This window comes from Camelina sativa, chromosome 15 (assembly GCF_030686135.1).
Source record: "Camelina sativa cultivar CO46 ecotype springtype chromosome 15, ASM3068613v1".
Taxonomy (NCBI): domain Eukaryota; kingdom Viridiplantae; phylum Streptophyta; class Magnoliopsida; order Brassicales; family Brassicaceae; genus Camelina; species Camelina sativa.
In genome coordinates this window covers 29,511,603-29,538,454 of record NC_141894.1, presented here as the reverse complement: position 1 = coordinate 29,538,454, position 26,852 = coordinate 29,511,603, and the positions used below count along the sequence as shown (strand labels likewise).

The window sequence follows — 26,852 nt, the reverse complement described above, 5'->3', positions numbered from 1 at the left end:
GATTGGCCATCTAGAATTAATACCCTAGGAAAATAAATTGATATGAGAATATAATTGATTTTCCTGATAAAACCTTTTGATTAGCAAAATTATTTCTTGCAAAGAGATTTGATTTAATAATTTTGTGAACAATCTAAACCTGATTTTATTACTGATTTTTAACCTAGAATTTTACAAAGAGATTTGGATTTTCTGGTTTTAAATTTAGATATTATTTGCAGTGAGAACTGATTTAATTTACAAAAGTGTTTAGAGTTCTAGATCTGTTCTTAATTGTTTGAATCCTATTATGATTTAATAATTTGTAATTTCCTCAGAAATTCCCTAGGCCTAGCTTTTTGATCTTCTGAATTTACAACAGTTTTATTTAATATTTTGCATTGCTTTTTCTTTATTTAAATCAATTTGTTTAGCTTAATTATAAAACTCTATAATTTATTGTGTAGTCTAGAGTCTCTGTGGATTCGATCCCTAAGTATTACAGTGATCTCTTAATTTGAGAGAGTAGCTCAGGGTTAAATTTGAGCATATCAATAATCTTCAAAGATTTTTGATTTTTCTTGAGTTTGTTAGAAGAATGTTCTTGAGAAAAAAAGGAGAATATAGAGAGAGTGTTTAGTGCTCTAATACCGTATTAATTTTATAAAAAATGTTTTCTCATTAATGAATCAGAATGTACATTGATATTTTATATACAGTTTAGAAAATAAACTAAGTAAATGGAAGTTTAGCTCATTTATCAACTATATAATACATATATATCTTAATATCAAGTTTAGTGACAATTCTACACCTATGAGGCCATGAGTCTCACCTTCTGATTAAGCTCTCAGCTTTTCTTTTTCTTTTGTAGCCTAACCCAGCCACCTCCGTTCACACCCACAATCCCTTTTGTACCCGGATTTTTCATGCAATACCTATTAAGGGCATGTGCATCGGTTAGGACTGATATTTGGTCCTTCAAATATTTTATTCTTATTTTGAGAGTTTCTTAAGTTTTGTATAGCATTGGTGTCCCTCACAGTTGGTCCCCTAGAAAAAATAATAGTATTTTTAATTAAAAAAAATAATTATTTAAATAAATAAGTAAAAATATATTAAAGTTTTAATTTAAATAAAACATATAATATTGACATTAAAAACATAAGAAAATTACAAAGTTACAAATTTTGCATAAGTTATGCTAATTAGGTAACTCAAAATTGATAGAGATATGTGAAAATCTCAAAACATCTTTCCAGAGACCACCAGCAGCTAAACCAAGTGCCAAACCAATAACTAATTCCTTGACAACACTCAGGCCTTTCAGTGTGGCATGCGCAACCTTGTGTCCTGCCATTTCTTCTCAACCTACCACAAGTTTTATTAAGCATCCATTTCTTCTTTAAAGTATCTTTGGACGTTGAATGGAGAAAAGGTTTGCTCTACTGTAAGATTTTAAAATTACAGTAATACAATACAAAGTTCTTTCAGTAAACAGAACGGACCTGAATCTGGTTGTCTGTGATCATGTATTCTAGTTCCTTCTCTAGACCAGAGACACTAGTCTTGAATGCATCAGCCATCCTGCTCAAATCAACAGACACAAATGGCAGTGTGTACTGGATCAGTGCCTTCTTCCTTATCTGATCATACAGTGTGTCAACGTGGTCATGAAGATGGATGTCCAGCAGCAAGTTCGCTTTCAGACTTGCTAGATATTCCAGACAGGAAGCATAACGGCTGCAACAAGCAAACACTGGGAACAAACTGGCAGAGTAAAATAAAAGCTAAATAGGATACATGCCTTCAATTCTGATCGATCAAAACTTGCCAGGGCACAGAGTCCACCATAGGTAGCAACATCTTGAGGAGCAATGACCTCGTTATAGGAATTTCCAAGTTCTGGATTAACATCTAAGAACTGCACAAGACAATATTCAAGTCCAATAAAACATCCATTTATATACACATACACACTAACACACACACTTTCTTATGGATCAGTTACGTTCTCCTTCTAGTATGCATAAAACCTAAAGCTGGAAACTTTACAGAAGAGACCCAATAAACATCAATCTATATATACATACACGCACTCGCTACAGACTCTGTTTTCTCATTCGGTTCTTGCAAAGAAGGCTGGTACTACTTATTTTCTCTAAATCTTCCATGAGTCTATTTATATTTTCTCTAAACCTCTCCACAATACAGACACAAATCTTCCTATCTACTTATATCCCAGACCTAACTATTAGAATCTTAACTAAGCAGTCTTCATAATCTGAGCCAGTGAAAACAAATAAGCAGGAGAATAAAGAGATTTACTTATTGTGGATGCTTGAGTAATAATCAGAGGATCAAAACGCTCCTTTCCAAGCTGTTCCATAATAGTTAGAACAGAGCTAACAGGCAACACAACATCATCCGTCACAGCCAAAACAGCCTTATGATTAACCATCGAATCCTACAAACACACAAAGACCCCAAAAATATTTTTTTTTAAAAAGACTAAACTTTGATTGCTTTCTACAACGTAAGAGGGATTTTTTTCAGGCCAAAAGCTCTTATGACATGAACAAACGAATCAACGAGAAACAAATCAATTCATTCACGCAATCAACTACTAAGGATGAGAGATTGATAACAGAAACCTAAACTCACCATATTGGGGAAAAATCTCTGTAAAAAGAACAAGAACAGAAACCTAAACTCACCTGGATCTGTCGCTGATTCAATTTCATTCGCCATTTCTTTTTTTTTTCAAATCGAGAGAGAAAGAATAATACCGAAGAATCAAACTCGTAACGGGTTGAATTTAAGGTTTTCGAAGATGAGATCGATGATCTTCTCTCTGCAAAAAAGTAAAATAATTTTGTTGAAAGTTCGAAGCTTTAAAATCTCAGAAGAGAGAGAGACACAAGTCACAAAGGGACAAAGCAGAGGCTGCCACGTGTAATGAAGAACCGAGAAAAATACATCCCCTTTTAAGGAACGTATCTTCGATAATTATCTAATTTCTATTTAAATTTTAATTTTTTTTACTGGAGAACGCAGAAAATATACGCCGCTGCACATGCTCTAAGAAAATTTCATACTTGATTTAATTAAACTAATATTTTTATATTTAATTCCTCCAAAACTTCAAGAATATTTTGTCTTTTACAACTTCTCTCCAAATAAACACACTTTTTAGAATCATACTCGTATATATATATATATATAAGTATACAAATCGGGACACGTACACAAATCAGCAGTGTCATGTGTCAGGTCTTATTCCACCACCAGTTGTTTTTTTGTTGACAATCATTCCACCACCAGTTGTTGTGATGGATATCTTTTTGGTTTTGTGCAACCAAATTTGTCTTCCTCCTTTAACCTTGGAACTCATCCGAAATAACGTTTCAGTTTGAACTAAATTCCTTTAAAATATTGAAAACGCTTATAATGATTGAACCAAAACTACTACATCAACTACGAATAAATTACCTTTTACAATCTCGTAGTTTTTTTTTGTCAACTGATATTATAATAAAACTTGGAAATATACATGATGAATTACAATTTAGCCGGCAGAAAACAAGGATATCCCCAAGGTCTAAAGCCCAAAAGAAGGAAACTAAAACCGGCAAACAAAAGTAGTTCCCGGAGACATAAAACGAAACCAAGAAAAAATTACAAAGTAGAGAAATTAAACCCAAAAAAAGAGGATAAACCCTTAAAATAAAGAATTAGGCAACAAGGCATAAACCCTTACACGATACACTAGTCTTAGAATGCAAGAAAAACTCTTCTCCTCAAACACTTGGATGAGAACTACCAAGGATGCCCACAGCCAATTCTTAAGCTAAGATCAACCAACTCCTATCATGAAGAGAAACCAGTCTCTAGTAACAGAACCAAAGACTTCATAACCCGGCAAGCAAAGACTCGAAACGCTTCCAAATGCGATGATGACGACAACAGCGTCCAGAATCGTCTGTGTAGAAGTCTTACAAAAAGCACTCAGATCTCAAAAGATCTGCAAAGCAAAGACAAGGAGCGCAACCTAACCTCTCGATAAAACCAAACTCAAAAGAGCACGATGATGGAACGAAGAAGCTATAAACCAGAACGAACAAACAACCAAGAGAAGAGCCCACTGCAAACAACTAAGACTAGCATAACTTTTAAACAAACTGAAACCTAAGCTTAGAAAGGAAAACAACCTTAAGGGAATCAAAGGCTGGAAAAGTAGACCAAAGGTGATGGACAAGACAATGGCTGGGCAGATAAGACGCAATCACAACCAAACAACACGAGCGGCTTCAAAACTACGAGAAACACATGAACGGAAGCAAACGAAGGGAAGGGTCAAGATGATATATTATTCTTCTAGTCGTACCGTGGAACTACTAGCTCCGGAATTAAAACCATCACCTTGCAACCACAAAACCCAACAATGACTGCTCCTACCGTAATGACATAACCCAAGATCGAGACTCAAACCAAACCACAAGACTCCCCAATCAAGGGCCAAACTTCAACCACATCTACAACACTAAACACCTCACCCTAGCTAAACGGTACAGGAGCGCAACTGATGATACCATATGATCAGAGCAAACAGGGGACAAACTAAGGAAGACAGTAGAGACGAACAGGATACCGAGATAATGAAGAGTCGAAATCCAAAGGTGCAAAGATTTGTCGAAAAAAAGAGAGGGAAGAGCAGTCGCAAAGAGAACCAGGAGCCTCCAATTTCGTATATACTCAACAAAGATAATCAGCGGTCATAATTGAGCCTAGCCAATATTTCCCTCCGTGAATCGCAAACAGAAGCGGCAGCCTTAGCACACCAGCAACCATCACATCCAAAGAATCTGGAACCCAAGACACAATCCCACTAGATCTGAAGCTCCACATCTGCAACTCCGTATCGCCAAAAACCACCATACTTCCACCACCGCATGATACAATCTCGTAGTTAACTAAGTACATATCTATTTAAATGAGAATATTCTTTTACCTACCAACTAGGTACTAACCCGCAGTAGACCGCCGGCTGAACATTTTATTTTAGAAAAATTTGCAAAAATTGTTTATTAATTAAATTATTTATAATGATTTATGATTGAAATTGTTGGTTTGGAATCTTAGCAATTTTTTCAATTTTTAATATGTTTATTGAAAAAATGACATCAATAAAAAACTGAGGCTGTAACAATGAATAAATAGTTTAAACCTTTGATTATAGACACGTTTGAAAGAACTTAAGCTTTTTAAGAATTCATGGTTTGAGATTTTTTTGTTAAGAGGATAAAGATTTTGTTAAAGGAATGTTTTTTCTGTTTAGGTTTTTTTGGTTTATGTATTTAATTTAAATGGATTGATTATCCATGTAACCCCACAATTTTGGTTAATTAATATAGTTGATTTTTAATTTTTAATAATTACTAATTATCTTTTATAGCCTCAGCAGTTTTAGCCTTTATTTAACAATTTCTAATAGCAATTACATGTAATTTTTTACACTTTTTAAGGTTATTTTTAATTTTGTACTTCTCAATTAATATAGTAGGATTACTGCCTCATTATGTGCACACACACACTAATATTACAAAAAAAAAAACAAAAAAAAAACGTGTCCCAATATTTTCAAGACCTATATCACCATGCCACATATAATCGTACCAACATATAATTTGGCCAATTTTGATGGCCTCGGTTCAATTCTGAATTGCGTCCATCACTTTCCTCCCACTTACAATGCTTTTTCCCTTTATATGATGGTTACATATTCCAGGCATTATAAATACATTACAATATTTTTGTTACCAAATAACTAAATCTTAAACAGGACTGCCGACTAATCTCAAAATCAGATAAAATCTATATTTTTACCAACAAAATCAGATAAAATCTATATTTTTACCAACAAAAACGTTTAGAAATAACCTAAAATAAAACAAAAAAGAGAATATCCGATTCTTAACCATGACACCACAATAGTTTTTTTCTCTAGAGAGTATCACAAACAGTGGTAATAATGCTAAGTAAATGTATATAAGTCACTATGAATTCAATTGTTACGTAAGGTATGATATATATGCTAAGTGTCGCTAATAATAAATTCTTTATATATTAGATATTATAGCTGATTATGGTTGAACTTTAACATATGTGGAGAATTGATAAGTATTTAACTTAATATTGGTTAGAAAAATATTAATTTTAAGTATAATACATAATTCTTTATTAATATATTTTCTTTTATAGGATATTAAAACTATTTTAAAGTTATTGAATATTGTATGGATTTATAAATAACTAATAAAGTAAATAAGTGTTTATAATTGACGTGAACATAATTGGAAGTGTGCCTTTAATTTGGTCTTACTTTTGTCCTTCAAGTAGAAAATCTAAAAACTTATATAATGTTGTATTCTTTCGAAAAAAAAAATTACAAAACTTGTCCATTTTTATTCAAGAACTTGATCATTACTCTCGTAATATTAGGTTAAAAAACATAATATTCTCATGTGCATCATAGAGTAACTTATGCACATTTAATTTTCGATTTTCGTTATGTTCTAATAGTTCAATTAAAAATTGCTACTCCCTCCATTTTAAAATACTTGTCATTTTAGGCCTAATTTTTTGTTTCAGTTTAGTTGTCGTTCACCTTTTCGATCATTGGTAAAAACTCACGTGCAGGTTGAAACAGCACTCTTTCGTTACTCTATGAACATTTCAACAAAACAAAACAAACAAACATCCTAAAAAAAAAAACCTAGTCTTCTCTCTCAAACCTGAGTATCGCGGCGCCGCCATCTCCTTCTTCTTCCGACGCTGGTGGAGCTCTTGCTCGCCGGCGTCGGGGCACCATGACCTTAGATCCCATCTCTTGCTCCCTTTGCTTATGTAGTTCTCTTTTTCAATTCGTTTTTCTCCTTTTGAGTCTTCTTTTGCAATCTACTCAATCCCCTAATAATCACTCAGATCCAAGCAAAGGCTTGCACAACACCAACTTCAGAGGGTAGAGGAGACTGTTAAACTCTCCTTTCTGCAACCACAACTCAGCCTCACTGCCAGCAGTAACTAAGATGCTTTATCCTCTTATTTCAAGATCCGGATTGACAAACATCTCTTTAGCACTATCTATCCCAATGTCACCCGAGCCTTGGCAGGCAGAGACGGAGACGACATATTGCGAGGAAATCTCCAGAGACTTGATTTTTCTCCATTGCAGGACCACCGCCTTAATCACAAGTCAACCCATGAGCTTGGTAGATCTGTATCGGCTTTTACCGGAGACGATGAAGCTTTCACTCTCCTTGGTCAGTCGCTGTGCACATCATTGTACTCACTCATCCACATCTTCTCTTTGGCGGATGAACCATGTCGACCTATCAGCCTTACAAACGATCTTGCCCAACCGCCAAAAGCCAAGGTTCCCTCTGTCTAACCCCCTGTTATACTTTAGACTGTCCCTAGTTTACTTGGCTATTCTCAGTGTCCGAAGACTGCATCAGAGAACCCATTTAGCTAGGTTGTCTTGGTTGTGCAAAGGTTATGTTGGAACAATGGTTATTGCTCTACTTGTGTTATTATTGACTGGATCCCAGACTTACCAAGGTGTCCTTCAATCCCAAAAACCTCTCCCGTTTTTGAAGCTCCAGTCTGTTATTCTCTTGTCCGTGTTTTGCCACCTGCAAAACCTGTATGGAATTCTTGATCACCATTATCATGGCAGAGAGAATCCACCTGTTTTGTCTTGGCTTCCCACTTATCCTTTGCACCGGTTTGTAACTTCCTTAGCGAATGTCTCTAAACCCAATACCCTGCGATCATCCTCCTGTCCGAAGCCCAGGTCTTTGTTTTACTCGTCAGTGTCTCACCTTTTACTAACCTTGTGTGGTACTCTTGATCACCATTTCCATGGCAGAGAGGGACCACCTGGTATGGTATGGCGTTGCACTTATTCTTGTCGAATCCTGATGCTAGCTGCAGTTCAAACCACCATCAGCTTATCAACCATCACCCAGGCCCTTAGCCCCCGAATCATTGCCACTACTTCGACCCTGATACTGATCCTCACCCCGGTGAGTTCTCTGGCTCTGTTTCTCCTTCCAACGGCACAGTGTCTTTTGACCGTGACCTACCTGTCATCTCTCGATCTCATCGATGATGTCCAATCTTGCACCCATGATCCCACATGTCTTCAACTGCTTAATTGCATTTGTTTCATAGTTCTCATGGACCCTTGCTTGATGTTCTATTTTTCTTTAGTTATGTTTATGACTTTGGGGAAAGTCTATGCTTGTAATGTTTTAATTTTAGGGATACTTTATCCCTCTCCTTGTAATGACTCTATTTGGTTGAATGGAATCATTTGGTTGTTCAAAAAAAAAAGTTTAGTTGTCGTTCTCGCTTTTCAATATCATTTTCAGTGAAAAAAATATTTTATTTACTTTTTATTAAATAAATAAAAAAATAAATCGTTTAGAATTCTAATAGTCAAACAAGGTATAATAGAATATTTATCAATTTTCTTAATTTGTGTGAAAAACTCTAGAATAGCAAGTAGTAAAAAACAGAAAGAGTATAGTTTTGGAGCTAGATAAAAAGATATACTTTAATTAATTATAATTTATAATTTTTCAAAATGGTAATGTGTTCACATGGTTCAAATAAAGAATAATGTGTTTTTATTTTTGGTGAAACTTTTGAATAAAGTAAAGATAAATAAGACCTGCCCATATGATGATGATCTAACCTACCCAAGTTATCAATTGTATCGGAAAGTTCCCAAACTTATCTTTCTGGCTGTGTCGGCCAAATGTATCCTAACTAACTAATACACACAATATCACTTTCAATTTCTCTTCCTCTTCTTCCAGAAGATTTTACTTTAATCATTGACCTAAATGATTGATCTGTCTTGTTAATTTGTCACACGATCAATCAGCATCGGACGAAAATGTATGTCAAGGTTCGGATTAATCTGATTACTGATCGCTTCTACCTTTTAAACCAAAGATCTGTGCGTTGAACGTATATCATTTCTTACCCAACAAATTCATTTAATCTCTTGTTTTTGATTTTTGATAGCGACTATATATGCCTTTCCATTAAACAGTGAACAAGGTATACAATTTGCCTACTTGTTTAAGTTAAGTTTTTCACATTATAGTATGATCTTTTAGAAATCAGATCAAATTAAAGTATGTTTTTGCCACGCACGTACGCATCTTTTTTTCTTTTTTTTTTCAGCTCAACAGATATAACTTGCAAGGAATCAAATCAAAAGTTTACTTTTTACATGGGGTTTGTCACATTTGAGCATTTATAGAATTGATGTATAGTTGTATAAAAATCCCCAATATTAGGTTTTTGCCAATTATATATGATTATCCATATTTACATTCTGTTTATATTTTTTAATGATCATATTAATTGTGTAAATTTTTACTTGAGATGAATTCTCTTAAAACTTTCAGCAGATTTAGACATCTAAAAAATACACTAATTACTTTAGGCCTCTTTTATTTTCATCTTATTTTGTATATTTAATTTTTATACTATATCACTTGATTTGTAGACTTGCCTTAAAAAAAAAAAAAAAAAAAAAAAAAGAATTCTGAAATAAGTTATTCTCTTTCTAAAGTACATGAGATTTCATGGTAACGATTTTCCATGACGTGCTCTAGGAATATTTCACCAAACAAGTTTAATCTTAGACCTCGATAAGAAAAGAAAAAAACCAAATGAATAACAAAAAAAACTGCACCGTATACATTTAGTTCACCAAATTATATATATAAATGTGGAGAAGAATCTTTAAAGCTTACGCCACTATTGAACATAGATCAGGAAAATGCCGAAAGTGAATAAGATAGAGACTTTTATATCGTATTAGAAATATTTTTTTATCTTATCGTATTAAATTTGATGACCTACAATTTAGAAATGGTGGATATAATCTTATCCTAGCATATGTAACAATAATGAATGAATTCACATATACGACCTACAATTTTATTTTTACATGCACTCACTGGTGGAGAACAACTTTATACCTAATTAACTTGCAAAACTATAATAACCTGTTTTACAAGTAGCATATTAGCATCTCCAAAATATCTGCATTTAATCGGTAAGATATATTATTCTCTAATCATCGAATATTCGAAGCACATACGCTATTGTTAAATCCTTAACCTATGTTTCCACTTCATTTTAACTTGTTGTGAATGATTTGAATTCTTTTCAAATTTTTTTGTTGGACATACTTCTCAGGTATCATACACCAAAATCTTAAGGAAAACGCATAAATAACATGTTATATATTTTTCAGAAATCTAATTCTCGTACCAGAATGCGTGGGCACCCACGAACACTGTGGATTGTGGAACAGTGAAGTTTCTGATCGTCATTTCCCACTATAGAGATCCAAGTGGTGGACCGTGGACATATTTATTTATGTGTATATATACTATGAAAAACATGTAATCGATATAATAATAAGCTATTCTTAATATCTAACCAAACAAAAAAAGATTCATCATGGTTCATGCTGATGGTCATACTTCTCCCGGGTTGGATCCAAACCCAAATCATATGAACAAATTTGCTTGCGGCTGTGCCATTGTTGCTTCCATCATTTCCATCATCTTTGGATATGGTATAAACATTTTTTACATATCATATAATATAATTATTTAATGGAATAAAATTCCTGATTTTATTATTTCAATTAATGAATCTTTTTCACTAATTACTTTCTTGTGTTTTGTCCTTAGATACGGGAGTTATGAGCGGAGCTCAGATATTTATAAGAGAGGATCTAAAAATAAACGATACTCAGATCGAAGTTTTGGCCGGAATCTTGAATCTTTGTGCTCTCGTCGGATCACTAACGGCGGGAAAAACTTCTGACTTCATCGGTCGACGTTACACGATTGCTCTCTCCGCCGTGATATTCTTAGTGGGCTCGGTTCTTATGGGTTACAGCCCAAACTACGCTGTTTTGATGGTCGGAAGATGTATAGCCGGAGTTGGTGTAGGGTTTGCTCTCATGATAGCTCCGGTTTACTCTGCCGAGATATCCTCTGCTTCACACCGAGGCTTTCTCACTTCTTTACCCGAGCTTTGTATTAGTCTCGGGATTTTACTTGGCTATGTCTCGAACTACTGTTTTGGGAAACTGACTTTGAAGCTCGGATGGAGATTGATGCTTGGGATCGCAGCTTTCCCTTCTTTGATACTGGCTTTTGGGATTACGAAAATGCCCGAGTCTCCGAGGTGGCTTGTGATGCAAGGTAGGTTAGAAGAGGCAAAGACAATAATGGTTTTGGTATCCAACACCCAAGAAGAAGCCGAAGAACGGTACAGGGATATACTAATCGCGGCGGAAATAGAGGAAGAGACAGCGGTGAAAGCAGTTGGCGGCGGGGTTACGAAGAATCACGGCAAAAGTGTGTGGAGGGAGTTGGTAATAAAACCGCGACCTGCGGTGCGTTTGATATTGATCGCCGCCGTGGGAATACACTTTTTCGAGCATGCCACGGGGATCGAGGCCGTCGTGTTGTACAGTCCGAGGATTTTCAAGAAAGCCGGAGTAGTTTCCAAAGACAAGCTCTTACTAGCCACGGTCGGTGTAGGTGTAACTAAGGCCATTTTCATAATAATAGCTACTTTCTTGCTAGACAAGGTAGGTCGGAGAAAGCTTCTGTTGACAAGCACGGGTGGGATGGTCTTCGCACTGACCAGTTTAGCGGTTAGTCTCACGATGGTTCAGCGGTTTGGGCGGTTAGCGTGGGCATTGAGTTTAAGCATCGTGTCTACGTATGCATTTGTAGCGTTTTTCTCCATCGGGGTTGGGCCTATCACATGGGTGTACAGCTCCGAGATATTCCCGTTGAGACTTAGGGATCAGGGAGCGAGCATAGGCGTTGCGGTTAATAGGATCATGAATGCGACGGTCTCAATGAGTTTTCTATCGATGACGAAGGCGATCACGACAGGTGGCGTGTTCTTCGTGTTTGCCGGAATAGCGGTGGCGGCATGGTGGTTCTTCTTTTTTATGTTGCCGGAGACGAAAGGAGTGCCATTGGAGGAGATGGAGAAGCTTTTTGGTGGTGGGGGTCCTCGTGGTGATCGCGACGGACTAGAGATTCAAACTAAGAGAGTCAATAATTAGGTTAGATTTATCATAGATTAATAGCTATTTTATAGAATAATTTGGCATTTTTTTTTTTATAGTCCAACGTGATTTGGCATATCTATTATAAGATGTGTTTTTGTAAGGATGATACCGATAATCAGTGAATACAAATATTTCATATTATTCCCCGAATTTTAGAATGCAATTTGTTTATTATTGTAGCGTGAGAAATTTGTAACAGTATTACCAATGAAGTGACATATGACAAAAAAACAAAATGAAATGATATGTTTGAAACTGTAAGAACAATAGGAACAGAGACAATTCATGACCACTTTGTACATATATACCTACAGGGCCGTGCCTACCCTTATAGAAAAAAGGCAAGTGCCTCAGGCCACACTAAAATATAACAAATTTATAGAAACTATCTTAATATTTCACACTGTTTTACCTTGTGAGTGGTCAATATTCCAAAGCTACATTCTACAAATATACTATTACTTATACATTTATTAGACGTTTTTTCTATTTACAATGCTTTTTAAAGTTTGTTTTTTCAAATTTTAAGCTTAGATGCATTTTTTTCTGTTTTTTTCTTATACGAAAAAAAAATGTCCACAATCTTCAATATTTGCCTTAGGTCTCTAGATCCCTAGGCACGGCACTGTATACCTAGTGGCCAGAGATAGGGAGAGCCTTAAGAGACAAACGGAAACTTGGAAAGGCAAGATCTAGCATTGTTTTTTATCGAACTACATATATATATACATGCATGTGCTACCTCAAGTTATAACAAGTGTGTTTAAGAAGATGTTAAGGGAAGAAGAAGGGGAGGGATATGGCAGACGGTTCAAAGGAGGAGAATAAAAGTCGATGGTGGGAAGATTTACCATTTTTCTACAAAATCATTTTGTAAAAAATTGTCCCGTATGAATCTCAATTTATATTAATAGGAATTTCGTAAATAAAAAAGATATGAAGATTTACCATTTTTCTACAAAAATCATTTCGTAAAAGACTGTCCCGTATGAATCTCAATTTATATTAATAGGAATTTCGTAAAAAAAAAAAGTATTGTTTTGTAGTAGAATTCATAGAAAAATTCGTAGGAAAATGGAAGAGTGTTTTTAACTATTTACCTTTGATTATTATGGTACTGAAACGTTTCCTATGAACTTACTATTAAGCCCTATTCGTTTGGTGAACTAGACATAATATCTAGATAAAGTATCTAGACGCAGTATATGGACGCAACATCTAGATGATGTTCGTTTGTGTATTTGGCTCATGTGTCTATAAATTGTATCTCGATGCAATTATGTTTGTTTTGTAAGTTGATATTTGTATCTGGATACAATATATGTAAAATACCAAAAACACAATTTTGCAGTTTTGGCAGAAAAATGTGATTTTGCAGTTTTAGCGAAAAACGCGATTTTACGGTTTTGGCGGATAAATGTAATTTTGCGAGTTTGGTGGAAAACGAGATTTTGCGGTTTTGGAGGGAAAACGAGATTAATCAATTCATATTAATTAGATTAATTTCAAAATTAAATTTAAAATTATAAATTAATTATCTCTTATTAATCCGATTAATATATATATATATATATGTAATCAGTTTATTTTAGGAATTTGTTACAGTAAATTAAATAATAAAAGGCAATCTCAAGTTTTTACTACTCCTTGGCTTAATAATAAATTTACCACTTATAGTTAATAAACAAATAGTATTTTAAATAGATTTTAATATATTAAGTTATATTTTATAATAAGTTGTAGGAATATTTAAAAATTTTGAATAATTTTGAAAGTTTTAAATGTCATTCGAAAAATGGTAAAATTTTATTGTGAACAAATATTTTTTTACTTTTAAAACAGCTAATATTTTGTATGGATAAAATAATAAAAATTTATCATGCAATAAAAAACAACTACCCACTTACTTTCACTTGCATGATAAAATTAAGCTACTATATACTTCTATTTTTGTCAATGGGATTCATGGAACCCTTTGTCACAATCACTACAATAATCCTCAAGATATGAATTTTGAATCTCTTCTTACTCTTCTCAACAAAAATATGTTTAGGGAAATCGTTAACCATGAACCACGAGGTGGTGGGCTATTGGTTCTAGCTTGGAAAGAAGAGTCGTCCTGTTGGTCCAGGTCAGGGATCGATTCTCCCCAAGCGCAGAATTGCTAGCTTTATCCCTTTGGCCACATGGGTATGGGCCTATTGCTTACGGCCCATTTGAAAGTCTGGGGGACCCTACCCATGGGATACCCTCTCCCCAGAGATTAGTCTCAAACCCTTCCATAGGTCTGAGGATTTACCTTGAGTTATAAAAAAAAAAAAATTAGTAGATAGTGTAAAGTATAACCCGATTATTTAGTGGATATAAATTTAAAAAAAAAAAGCCCATATTAACAGCATGAGCCCTAAACCCTACGGTTACTGTCGTTTTCGTATTTGTGGAGCTGATGGCTCATAATCTAAGCTTTGTTTCTCTTATTCTTATAGCTTAAAACGAGAGACCGAAACAGAAAGAACGTTTTGTTTCTCTTCTTCGGTCGCTAACAGTCATAGCTTTAAGTTTTGCTCTTCCAACAAGACAAAGATGACGACATTAGCTAATTAATGCTTTATTAATCTCTCTTTCGATTTGATTTTGCAGAATGATAACTTCAATTTCATGGATACCAAAAAGGGCATCAAAGGCCATGCCCTATGCGGGTGAACCTTCTTCTAAGGAGGAAATCAAAGAGCTCATCCATAATGGCACTTTTAAGAAAAGGAAACAATTCTTCCTTTTTCTCTGGTCTTTATAATGGGAGAGTCATCCATTGATTTCATTTACATTGGATACAGTCTCAATGACATGGATATGGACGATGAAATTCAGAATTATGAAGTTTCACATGCCAAAGCTGTAGCAAACTCGCTTGGAAAACCATGTTCCATAAGCAAGGGTGCTTCTTCTTCTTCAACAGATCCTGATAACGTAGTCAACTTCTTGAAATAACTCGACATGGACAACTATGATGAAGAGGATGATGGTATATATATGTCAGCTCTTTCTTTTTCATACATAGTTTCATTCTTGTATTGCATATGTTAATATACAGTTTTCCTTCATTCTTTTGTTGGACTCAGAAATTGAACTGTTTATCTCTGGACAAGGAGACCTTCATTATCCAAGTAATGAGATGGATCCATACCTAAATAATACTGAGGTAAGTCATATTGAAACTACCTTGAGGATACTCTCAACAATAAACCTTTGGTTATTTTGCAACCTTAGTAAATACTAATTAATAAGTATTTTAACCATCTAAGTCAGCTGCTTCTATCGTGTTGGTATACCTTAGAATAACTATGGCTCAGAGGATCTTGATGATATGACAATTAGGCCAACTGATTCACTGATCATCTGTGCCACTACTAAACACAGAGTCAACTATCTCGAGGTCTATGAATACGAGGAAACCGCGAATGGCTCTCATAACTTATATCTTCGTAATGATGTAATTATACCCGCGGTTCCATTGTGCACAGCATGGCTTGATTGTCCTCTCAAAGGAGGGGAAAAAGATTAGTGTGTGTATCCAAGCAGCTCTATATATATATATATATATATATATTTTTTTTTTTTCTATGGATGAGATTATTATCTTGATATTTCTCAATTTTTTCTTGCTTTGACGTTGGCAGTGAACTTTGTGGCTATCGGGTCTATGAAGTACTCCTTTATAGAGATATGGGATCTTGATCATGCATTTAAATTTTAACCTGGCTCACTACAAGAAAACAGCCCATAGCCGACTATATTTTATGACTATTTTTCAGTCGCTAAATTTAGCGACTATTTGGTTACTCCGTTACGACTATTTTACAACTAAATAAAAATGATCGTACAGTAGTCGCTAAATTGCGACAAAATTCAGTAATCGTAAAAATAGTCGCCATTTAACGACTACGTTACGACTAATACGTAAAATTATAAATGCAGTCATAACCTTGTCGTTATGTAGTCCCTAAGTTACGACTATCTAGGTAGACGCATACAAGTCACCAAATTAGGCGACTATATTACGACAATATCGGCGGATCGTACAGGTTGTCGCTTAGTAGTTGTTATTTAGCGATTATTATGCGACACTTTCGGTGAGTCGTAACGTAGTCGTATAATAGTCGTAACATGTCGGTATTAAAATTCACGTTTTCTTCGTTTGGGGGTTGGTGTACTTGTGTTATGCGACTGAATTTTAATAGTCGCTTGGTAGTCGCCAAAATTGCCTATATATACGAGCTTCACCACTTCTTCTCTCTTCACTCACCATTTCTTCTCTTCTCACTCATAAAAACACAAAAAAAAATCTTCCAAAATAAAAAAATCTTCCAAAATAAAGAAAAAGAAAAAAAATATTTTCTATATTCTTGTATAATGTCTGAGAATACAATTATAGTAATTCTCGAGAGTGGATGTATAAGAGGTTCGATGAAGTGACGGGCAATTTTTCGGCGGAGTTTACAACGGGGATGGAGCAATTCATGGAATTTGCAAATAGTCAATCTCTATCACAGGATAATGGGGGTATGTTTCACTGTCCTTGTAGTCGTTGTAAGAACGATAAGTTTATGTCGGGAAAAAGAATTTGGAATCATCTTTTTAGCAATGGATTTATGCCTGATTATTATATTTGGTATAGACATGGGGAAGAAATCAATATGGATATAGGAACAAGTTATGTTGGTAGTGATCAAGAAGTGGGTAATGTAGATGTGGGTAATGTAGTAGAAAATCCATATGTGGATATGGTGAATGATGCATTTCGTTATAATGTGGGTTTAGATGATAACTATCATGAGGGTAGTTCTCAAAATGTAGAAGAACCAATACGTAATCATTCAAAGAAATTCTACGACTTGTTAGAAGGCGCAAAAAATCCACTATACGATGGTTGCCATGAAGGTCACTCACAATTATCGTTAGCTGCTCGATTCATGCAAAATAAGGCGGAGTATAATATGAGTGAAAAGTTAGTGGACTCGGTGTGCGAAATATTGAATGAGTATTTACCAGAAGGAAACCAGGCAACGGGTTCACATTATGAGACAGAAAAATTAATGCGCAATTTAGGTCTCCCATATTATACAATTGATGTTTGTATTAACAATTGTATGATATTCTGGAAAGATGACGAAAAGGAAAAGACTTGTCTGTTTTGTGGTGCTCAAAGATGGAAGCCAAAGGATCCTCGACGTAGAACCAAAGTACCATACAGTCGTATGTGGTATCTACCTATTGCTGATAGATTGAAGAGGATGTACCAGAGCCACAAGACTGTGGCGGCGATGAGATGGCATGCTGAGCACAAATCTAAGGAGGGAGAAATGTGTCATCCTTCAGATGCAGTGGAGTGGAAATATTTTCAAGAACAAAATCCTCGATTTGCAGTAAAACCCTGTAACATTTATCTTGGATTATGCACTGATGGGTTCAATCCGTTTGGCGTGTCCCGTAATCATTCATTGTGGCCTGTGATCTTGACTCCATACAATCTACCCCCTGGTATGTGCATGAACGAAGAGTTCTTGTTTCTTACATTTTTGAATTATGGGCCAAATCATCTGCGAGCTAGTCTGGATATCTTCCTCCAACCTTTGATTGAGGAGTTAAAAGAGTTGTGGTCTACTGGAGTCGATGCATACGATGTTTCCTTGAATGAAAATTTTAATCTAAAGGCAGCGCTAATGTGGACGATAAGTGACTTTCCGGCGTATGGCATGTTATCAGGATGGACAAACCATGAAAAATTGTCTTGTCTAGTTTGCATGGAAGATACAAAGTCGTTTTATCTCCCTAATGGAAGGAAGGTGTGTTGGTTTGATTGTCATCGGAGATTTCTTCCTCACGGTCATCCATTAAGGAGGAATAAGAAAGACTTTCTCAAGGGAAAAGATGCTTCGAGAGAGTATCCACCTCAGTCGTTGACCGGTGAGCAAGTTTATTACGAGCGGTTGGCTGAAGTAAAACCACCAAAAACCAAGGACGTTGGTGGAAATGGTCATGAAAAGAAGACTGCTGGCTATGGGAAGCAACACAACTGGCATAAGTTAAGCATCTTATGGGAGCTGCCTTACTGGAGGGACCTCAATCTTCGACACAATATTGATGTGATGCATACAGAGAAGAACATTTTGGATAACATCATGTATACTCTTATGAGTGTGAAGGGTAAATCAAAAGACAACATCATGTCAAGATTGGATATGCAAAAATTCTGTTCTCGGCCACAACTACATATTGATAGTGATGGTAAAGCTCCTTTCCCACCCTACACTTTGACAGAAGAAGCGAGAACAAGTTTACTAGAATGTGTAGAATGTGTCAAATATTCGGTGAAATTTCCTGATGGCTATTCGTCAGACCTAGCTAGTTGTGTTGATATGGAAAATGGAAAGTTTTCAGGCATGAAGAGTCATGACTGCCATGTTTTTATGGAACGACTACTTCTATTTACCTTTGCAGAACTCCTACACCGGAACGTCCACCTTGCATTATCAGGTATTAATTAGTTTCATATATATATACCTATATTTTTGAAGTCATTTAATAGTAAATATAAAGAAATTAACCCCAATATTTTGCATTGTATATTGTAGGGCTTGGAGCATTTTTTCGGGACTTATGTGCGAGAACTTTGCATAAAAGTCGCATTCAAATTCTAAAACAGAACATAATTCAGATCCTATGCAATTTGGAAAAGATCTTTCCACCATCATTTTTCGACGTGATGGAGCATTTGCCTATATATCTCCCCTACGAAGCTGAATTAGGAGGCCCTGTCCAATATAGGTGGATGTATCCTTTTGAGAGATTTTTCAAAAAGTTGAAAGGAAAAGCGAAGAAAAAAAGATATGTGGCTGGATCAATCGTTGAGTCATATATCAATGACGAGATTGCTTACTTCTCTGAGCACTACTTAGCCGATCATATAAAAACAAAATCAAGGTAAATTCTAAAATCAATCAAGGTAGATAAAACTATTATCATTTATTTGAAAGTCATTTGCTTTTCTCATTTGGTCAGGTTAACACGATTCGATCAAGGTGAAGCCCATGAATATCATGTCCCTGGAGTACCTCCTATATTTACTCACATCGGCCGTCCAAGTGGAGAAATGAATGAAGTATGGCTGTCTGAAAGAGACTATCAATGCGCACATGCATATGTTTTAAGAAATTGTGACTATTTTCAGCCAATTGAGAGGTATAATTAAGTTTATATTGATTAAGTAAAATATACTTTATTATATATATAATCCACAAAAATTCTCATATATTTGTGTTGGTCTTGTATATATAGTATGTTCGAGGATTTTATTGGTGCAAAATATCCAAGACTTTCGGAAAAAGAACTCTCCACCAAAAGAGCTGACGAATATCATTTATGGGTTAAAGATTATGTATGTCTTTATTTAATCCTTATGTAAAAAATTTTTATCCCCTATATATTAAAAGAGAAGCATTCTTGAAAAAAAGCTGATGTGTCGTCGCCAGAAAGTTTTGTGCCCAATTTATTATTTGCCCTTAATATTCTATAATATTACATAAAACTGCTATTGTTATTCAATCTATCTACAAAACACAATATTTTGTTCCTATAAATAATTGGTAAATATTATTCAAATATTAATAAATATTATCTCCTACATGTTTTTGAAATTATTTCAAAACCTATGTATTATAATATAATAAAAAAGTATCACATGAGATGTAAAAAATATATATTTAAATCATATTTTCAAAAATATAAATAATATTATTTCTTACTGTTTAAAATTTTTTGACCAAAAAAAATTAAAATTAATTTTGAATAAAAGATATTGGAAAATCTTTAAAAAACAATTTGACGGCATCGTAAATTTATTTTAAACTAAAAATATTAAAACTTATGCCAATCCTAATTTTCAGTTTTCCATATAGAAAATTTATGATATATAAGACTAACGTATATTAAAAATTCCATAATTTCAAAATTAACATATGAGAAAATATAGCATCTTATATATATATATATTATTTCTTAAAGATTTCGAGGGACATGTTATTATAGATAAAAAATATTATACCCCTGATGGAGTATGGCTACCGGGACGGGTTTGACCTGCTTAAGAATTTAGGTCATTCGTTTTGAGAAGTTTTAATCTTTTTTATGGTTTTTATATGTTTTATAATTTACAAGTTTTATACAATTCTGATTAATCACTAATTCGGTAAACGTTAGATCCAGGTATGTTGTTTTGTGAATCTTAATTTTATGCTGAAACTTTTATTATTTCAAAAAACATACACTGAATGAAACAAAACTAATATAAGTTTGAACTGTAAATGATTTAACAAATAATTATATTTATAAATGTAACACTATGTGTATATAATATATTACAAACCTTATAGTAAACATAATTTTTGAAATCAATAACGCACGTATGTGCGGGTCCGTACCTAATTATATATTATAAATAATTCTAATATAATATTATGACTAATATGCAGGTTTTTTACTGGAACGCCACAAATCCATTTCCTACCTGGGTTCAAGAGATAGTGCATGGACCTTTGAACAAGGTCAAAACATGGCCAATGTATTTTACAAGAGGCTACTTATTTCATACACGTGATCATGGTGTTGGACGAAAGACTTGTAACTATGGAGTCTGTGTTAAAGGTGAAAATTACACTGATGCATCCGATGCAGCGGATTTCTACGGGACTTTAACTAATATCATAGAACTTGAGTATGAGGGGATGGTCAATTTGAGAATCACACTTTTTAAATGTAAGTGGTATGACTCTGTTATGGGTAGAGGCACTCGAATGAGAAATGGTGGCGTTGTAGACGTTCTATCATCGAGAAAATATAATAAATACGAACCCCTTATTATAGGTACGTACATATATATATAGAGATATTATTTTTTAATGTCGATAATATATATTTGTGTTGATATTCCTAAACAGCCTCCCAGGTGCATCAAGTTTGCTATATTCCCTACCCATACACAAAGATACCAAGGAAGGAATGGCTCAATGTTTTAAAAGTTAATCCAAGGGGAAACATTGCAGGAGAATATGAGAACAAAGAACCGACTCTTTTGCAAACAGAAAATGATGATGCTGTATTGGTGACAACTATTGAAGATCTGGTTTTCGATAATTTAGAAGAAATAAATGAACCAATAAATCTTGATTATGATGTCGAAGATGCAGAACCAGAAGATGAATTTCAATGTAATTTATCATCTTCAGACGATGAAGTAGATGAAGACGAAGATCCTCCTAACTAATTATGCTTGTGTAAAATATTTGTATCAATTTGGATAATTATGCTTGTATCAAATATTATTAATAATTATGTTTCTATTCAAATAAATAATTATGTATTTATATTAAATTGTAAATTATGACTAATTAGTTTCAAAATATTGAACTTTTAGTTTCAAAATATTAAACTTTTAGTTTAATTATGACTAATATTTAGTTTCTAAATATTAAAATTTTAGTTTAATTATTATGACTATTAGCGACTAATTAGCGACCAATTAATTTCCCTCTAAACCCGGGAAACCAAATTAATTTCCCTCTAAACAAAAATTATTTCCCCCAAAACCAAAAAAAATTCGATTTCCCCCTTTACCTAAAACCTAATTTTTCCCCCAAAACCAAAACTAAAATCCCTAATCCTAAACTCTCCTCTTCTCTTCTCTTCGATAACTCTGAAACTCTCTCCTCTTCGAAAAATCTTCGAAACTCTCCTCTTCCCGATTTCTCTTCTGAATCCCGATTTGCTTTCTCTTATCTGTATGTCTTTCTCATCTGTCTCCCGATTCTCTTCTTCACGATGGCTCCAACGCAATCTGCGGCGAAGTCTGCAACTAAGGCTCTGACCAAAGCTCCAGTTAAGCGAGGAATAAAGAGGAAGATGGACCGTAATTTCTTCCAAAGAACCGAAGGGTCGACCCCCATCAAAGAAGCGAGAAGACCAAACTCTCTACCGACACAATACAACTTTACGCCGGCAGCAGATTTGCCCCATCCTCAAACACCGCAAGAGCAAGACCACATTTTCCCGAGACCCTCACCGTCAGGAACACCACAGATCTGCAACTATCCACCGCCACAGACTTTTTTCCGGACCTCGGTTAACCAACAACGTCAGACTCAACAGCCTCTTTCGTCAGAGGAGGTCCATAACAATCCGCGACAGTCTCCAGCTGATCCTCCACCACAAGACGCTCCACCGTCTCCAGCTGATAACTCTCAAGCTCAGAGCCGTCCATCATCTCACGGTAACAACTACCATGAAGGCTCTGAGGCTTCAAATCCAGAGCTCCAGGAGGACATGATTGTCACTCTAAATGCCCTGCTTAGAGTTCCAAACCGTGAGAAGTTTACTACCGTCCTCTCCCCAACACCGATGCCAAACACGACCTGGTATTAATACATTCTTCTAATGAGCTTGTCTGTTTTGATTGTCTGAGGTGGTTAGTTTGAGGATGGTTAGTTTTAGAACATTAATCCGGATGGTTAGTTTTAGAACATTAGTTTTGATGCTCTTTGATGGTTAGTTTTAGTACATTGATGTCTGTTTACATTGTTCTTAATAGGTTCTGTTTTGTGTTGAGCCGGTTTGTTGTTATAAGTACTCGATCAAACAAACTATAACTTATTTGTTGGTATAAGTACTCAATCTTTGATGGTTCTTAATAGGTTCTGTTTTGTGCCTATATATATGTATAAGTACCCAATCTTTGACATCCGTTTTGTGTTGGACCTATATATATGTCTGTTTGTTTATAAGGTTCTTAATAGATTTTGTTTTGCGTTGGTCATATATACATAAGTATAAGTACTCAATCTGTTTTGACATCTGTTTTGTGTTGGTCCTTATCTGTTTTAGAACATTGACATCTTTTTTGCTGTTTTTTGTTTGCAGGTTTACTCGCTACGAAAAATCGCGACTGGTAAGGAGCATTACTAAAAATTTTACAAATAAATTTGATGGTCCATACTACAGCTGGACATGTGTACCTCGGGACAGACAACAGAGATGGTTCATTGAGTTTGCTGTACAGTTTTCTTCTCTCTTAACCTTTTCACATATAGGTTTACTTGTTGAGTTTCCACTAACATCATTATATTGTCTTTGCTATGTAGAAAACACACACATGGGATCCTTTGATTACTGGGACAGTTCAACAGTTTTTCGAGCTCATCTGCCAACGCCGGATGAAAGACATGATTTGCAATGCCAAGACTAGTGGAGAGCGACCAAAATGGATCAGAGATACTATTTGGCAAACAATGGTTGATTATTGGGAGACTGAAGAAGCACAACAAAGGAGTGTCACCTACCCTAAAGCTCGTATGTCTGATCGTGGTGGTCTTGGTCCTCACGTCCACTTATCAGGGCCAAAGTCTTATCAACAAATCCATAACGAAATGGTTAGTAACTTTTATATACCCATAAATTTTGTTTTTCTTTACATTTGGAGCTTTAAATGATGTCATAACCCTTGATTCTTTTGTAACATTGCAGGAAAAGGAATTGGGAAGACCGGTTAGTCTTGGTGAGGTTTTTATTAAGACACATACCAAGCCAGATGGTACTTATGTTGACCGGAAGGCAGAGCAAATCTCTCTCAATTATGAGAAGAACTTGCAGCAGAAGTTGTCCGACCTTGGGGAACATACTTCACAGCCTCCAGAGCTCACAGCAGATGATTACACAAACATCTTTATTCAGGTAAATATCACTTTTTACAACCCACATTGAATTATCTTTCGATTTCTACAGCCTCTTTAACGTTTGTTTTTCTCTTTGTTTTCTTGTAGTCTACTCAGAAAGATTCACGAGGAAACCTGTATGGAGTTGGAAGTCTTAAGCATACTCTTCAACCTCTTCTCAATGGTAAGGAAAACCAACAACAAGAGTCTGCAATGTTTCAGTCATTGCAAGAGCAAATGAGGGAAACTCAACGTCAAATCGAAGAGCAGGCTGCTTATAATTCTCGCCGTGATGCAGAAGTTGTTGCTCGTGATGCAGAGCTTGCTTCCCGTGAAGCACTACATTTCCAAGCTGTGGCTGAGCAGAAGGACAAGTTAGAGCATTTGTCCTTAGTCGAGAAGTACCTGCGCAAAACTGACCCTGCCTTTATAGAGTTTATGAAGACTCAATCAGCTGAAGCAACCACAGAGCCACTCTCAACCACACTCTCTGCAACAGCTCCACCTTCAAATCCGGTTCCTTAACAGTGATGCTTTGTAGGTTAACTTCTCACCTACAATTTCATAGACCTAACTAATTAGCTTGTCTCTTTTGTTGAACTTCTCTCTTTTGTTGAACTTGTCTCTTTGTTGAGACATATGTATACTTGGTATGCATTTGTCTCTTTTGGTTTGTATATTTTTCTTGTGAGAAACTTGGTCTTTTGGTTTGTATTATAAATCATGGTTAATATGATTTTATTGCCTTAATCTTGTTTTTGTTCTAATATGACTTTATTGCCTTAATATTGGTTTCATAATATTTTGAGAAACAGGTACCAATTTCAATTTAAAACATTTATAAATTTGTTTTCCACAAAACATTAGTCGCTAAACAAATTAAAATTACATTACTAATTTGTTTAGAATAGTAGCCAAATAGTCGTAAATCAATAAGCATGTTACGACTACGTTACGACTACAAGCAAAATTACTGTATATCATGATTAGTCGTAAATCCGTCGTAAGCGAGTCTTCAAATGTTACGACTACACTACGACTCTTTTACAACTGCCAATATAACTGCTGGTTAATCGTAACTCTGTCGTATCGTAGTCGTAATTATTTACAACTCTGTTACGACTATTTTTACGACTACGGAATTTTGTCGTACAGTAGTCGTTAAATAACGACTATTTTTACGACTAATTCTTTTACCGACTTAGGATTTACGACTACACGTTTTAGTCGTAACTGAGTCGTAAACAGCAAATTAGCGACTACTTAACGACTCTAACTGTAGTCGGGAATGTACTGTTTTCTTGTAGTGGCTTTTATGATGGTTTACGTTTGTTTTGTCTATCATTAGGTTATGATTATATACTGCTTTCAGGTGGATGATGAGCTGCTACCTTGTGTACAACTGGGACAAATAGCTTGACAGGTGTGACAACCACCTTTTGTATATGATTTTAGCTATCCATTCTAAAATTTGCCATGTTATAACTTTGTTACTTGTCTTTCTCTCACTCTATAGACATCAGAAGATTGCCACTATGAATCAGTGATTGATCTTGCTTGGAACAAGGAGTTTAGGTATACATATTCTCTTTGGCGGTTCCATGATTGACACTTACATCAAGATTTGCTCTCATTATTGACTTTTAACTGGAACAAAATAATAGGAGTATAGTTGCAAGTGCCAGTTCTGACAAAAAAGTTAAGGTTTGGGATGTGGCTACAGGGGAATGTAAGCTCACTATGGAGCATCACATGAATGAGGTAGGTGAAAACTGTTTCTATGATCTGTCAAGTATCTGTGGCATTCTCGTGGTTTATTGTGTGTATTGGTTGACTAACAAGTTCAAGCGGTCGTATGGAACCACTATGCTCCATAAGTACTCCTCAGTGGGTCTCGTGATCACACAGTTGTATTGGTGACTATTTTGTTCCATCTGTGTGTCGAATCTTGTACATTAGCATTTATCATTATGTTGATCAGATTTTTGTTAATATCTGTATGTATATATTTTATAGAAAGATGGAAGGGACCCTTCACACTCAGGTTTGAAATGGTTTACCAAGGGTGAAGTCGAAAGCTTGGCCTGGGTTCCTCATAGTGAACACTCTTTTGTGGTGCATTGATCTTTATTTTCTCTTCTGATAGACATGTGATTGTCTGAGGTAACTGATGTGACTCGTTATCTTTATTTTTATATTCAATGTTAGGTGAACCTCCAAGATGGAACTGTGAAAGGCTTTGATATACGTGCTTCTGATTTATCACCAAGTTTCATTCTCCATGCTCATGATGCTGAAGTCCCCTCCATATCATACAACATACATGCGCCCAATGTACGTACATGTCTCTCTTTCTCTCTTGTGTCTTATCATATTAATTCATAGTATAGTGGTTTAGATTTATCTCTCCGAGATGTGCAGCTTTTGGCTACAGGATCTGAGGATGGAAGTGTGAAACTTTGGGATCTTTCAAACAATCAACCATCATTGATCGCTACACACATGCATGCCAATTGCGGTACGAGCCATTAATAAGTTTTTTCTTTCTTTCTCCCACTTGTTTCTCTTTGGTTTCTTTGTTTTCGCCCATTCTAAACGTTGACATCAAAAAGGGATAAGTGTTCTCGGTCTCATTCTCTGCGGACTTCCCCTTCTTATTCGCTATTGGTGGCTCAGAGGGGAAGCTAAAAGTGAGTAGAGATTTTGATGCATGATACAAGATAGTATAACAAATTAATGTTTTTATAGGAAACTAATGAATTATATGTGCAGGTGTGGGATACACTGTCAGATTCTGGTATGTCCCAAAGATATGGGACAACCCCACCATGATGCACGCAGGAGGATTCTTGTTTTTTGAAGTATATATATAAAAGTTTCATGAAATATTATACAGAAGAAAGAAAACTTAGTGGAATATT

The 26,852-nt window shown here is 35.2% G+C and overlaps 2 protein-coding genes and 2 pseudogenes across 6 annotated transcripts; 3 read left to right on the top strand and 1 right to left on the bottom strand.

Moving 5' to 3' along the window:
* Positions 1-1,109: 1,109 nt before the first annotated feature.
* Positions 1,110-3,169, bottom strand: LOC104747688 (putative cytochrome c oxidase subunit 5C-1 pseudogene; annotated as a pseudogene). 4 transcript variants are annotated; one of them, XR_015582838.1, is made up of 5 exons: positions 2,697-3,169; positions 2,308-2,446; positions 1,787-1,903; positions 1,488-1,566; positions 1,110-1,350 (listed from the first exon to the last, which is right to left on the bottom strand). The product of XR_015582838.1 is annotated as a putative cytochrome c oxidase subunit 5C-1 pseudogene, transcript variant X3 (transcript). The 4 variants fall into 4 exon arrangements; XR_015582839.1 differs by having other exon boundaries at positions 1,110-1,341; XR_761215.3 differs by having other exon boundaries at positions 1,488-1,903.
* Positions 3,170-10,119: 6,950 nt separating this feature from the next.
* Positions 10,120-12,322, top strand: LOC104747687 (putative polyol transporter 3). Its single transcript, XM_010469364.3, has 2 exons — positions 10,120-10,648; positions 10,767-12,322. Exons 1-2 carry the CDS (start codon positions 10,531-10,533, stop codon positions 12,164-12,166), a joined length of 1,518 nt encoding a protein of 505 aa, XP_010467666.2. The 5' UTR covers positions 10,120-10,530; the 3' UTR covers positions 12,167-12,322.
* A 2,643-nt stretch (positions 12,323-14,965) lies between these two features.
* Positions 14,966-26,763, top strand: LOC104748849 (uncharacterized; annotated as a pseudogene).
* Positions 22,046-24,456, top strand: LOC147927312 (uncharacterized). The gene is made up of 6 exons (XM_087489115.1): positions 22,046-22,638; positions 23,141-23,273; positions 23,362-23,649; positions 23,744-23,950; positions 24,040-24,231; positions 24,295-24,456. The coding sequence occupies exons 1-6, from the start codon at positions 22,046-22,048 to the stop codon at positions 24,454-24,456; spliced, it is 1,575 nt and encodes a 524-aa protein (XP_087345241.1).
* Positions 26,764-26,852: the final 89 nt, after the last annotated feature.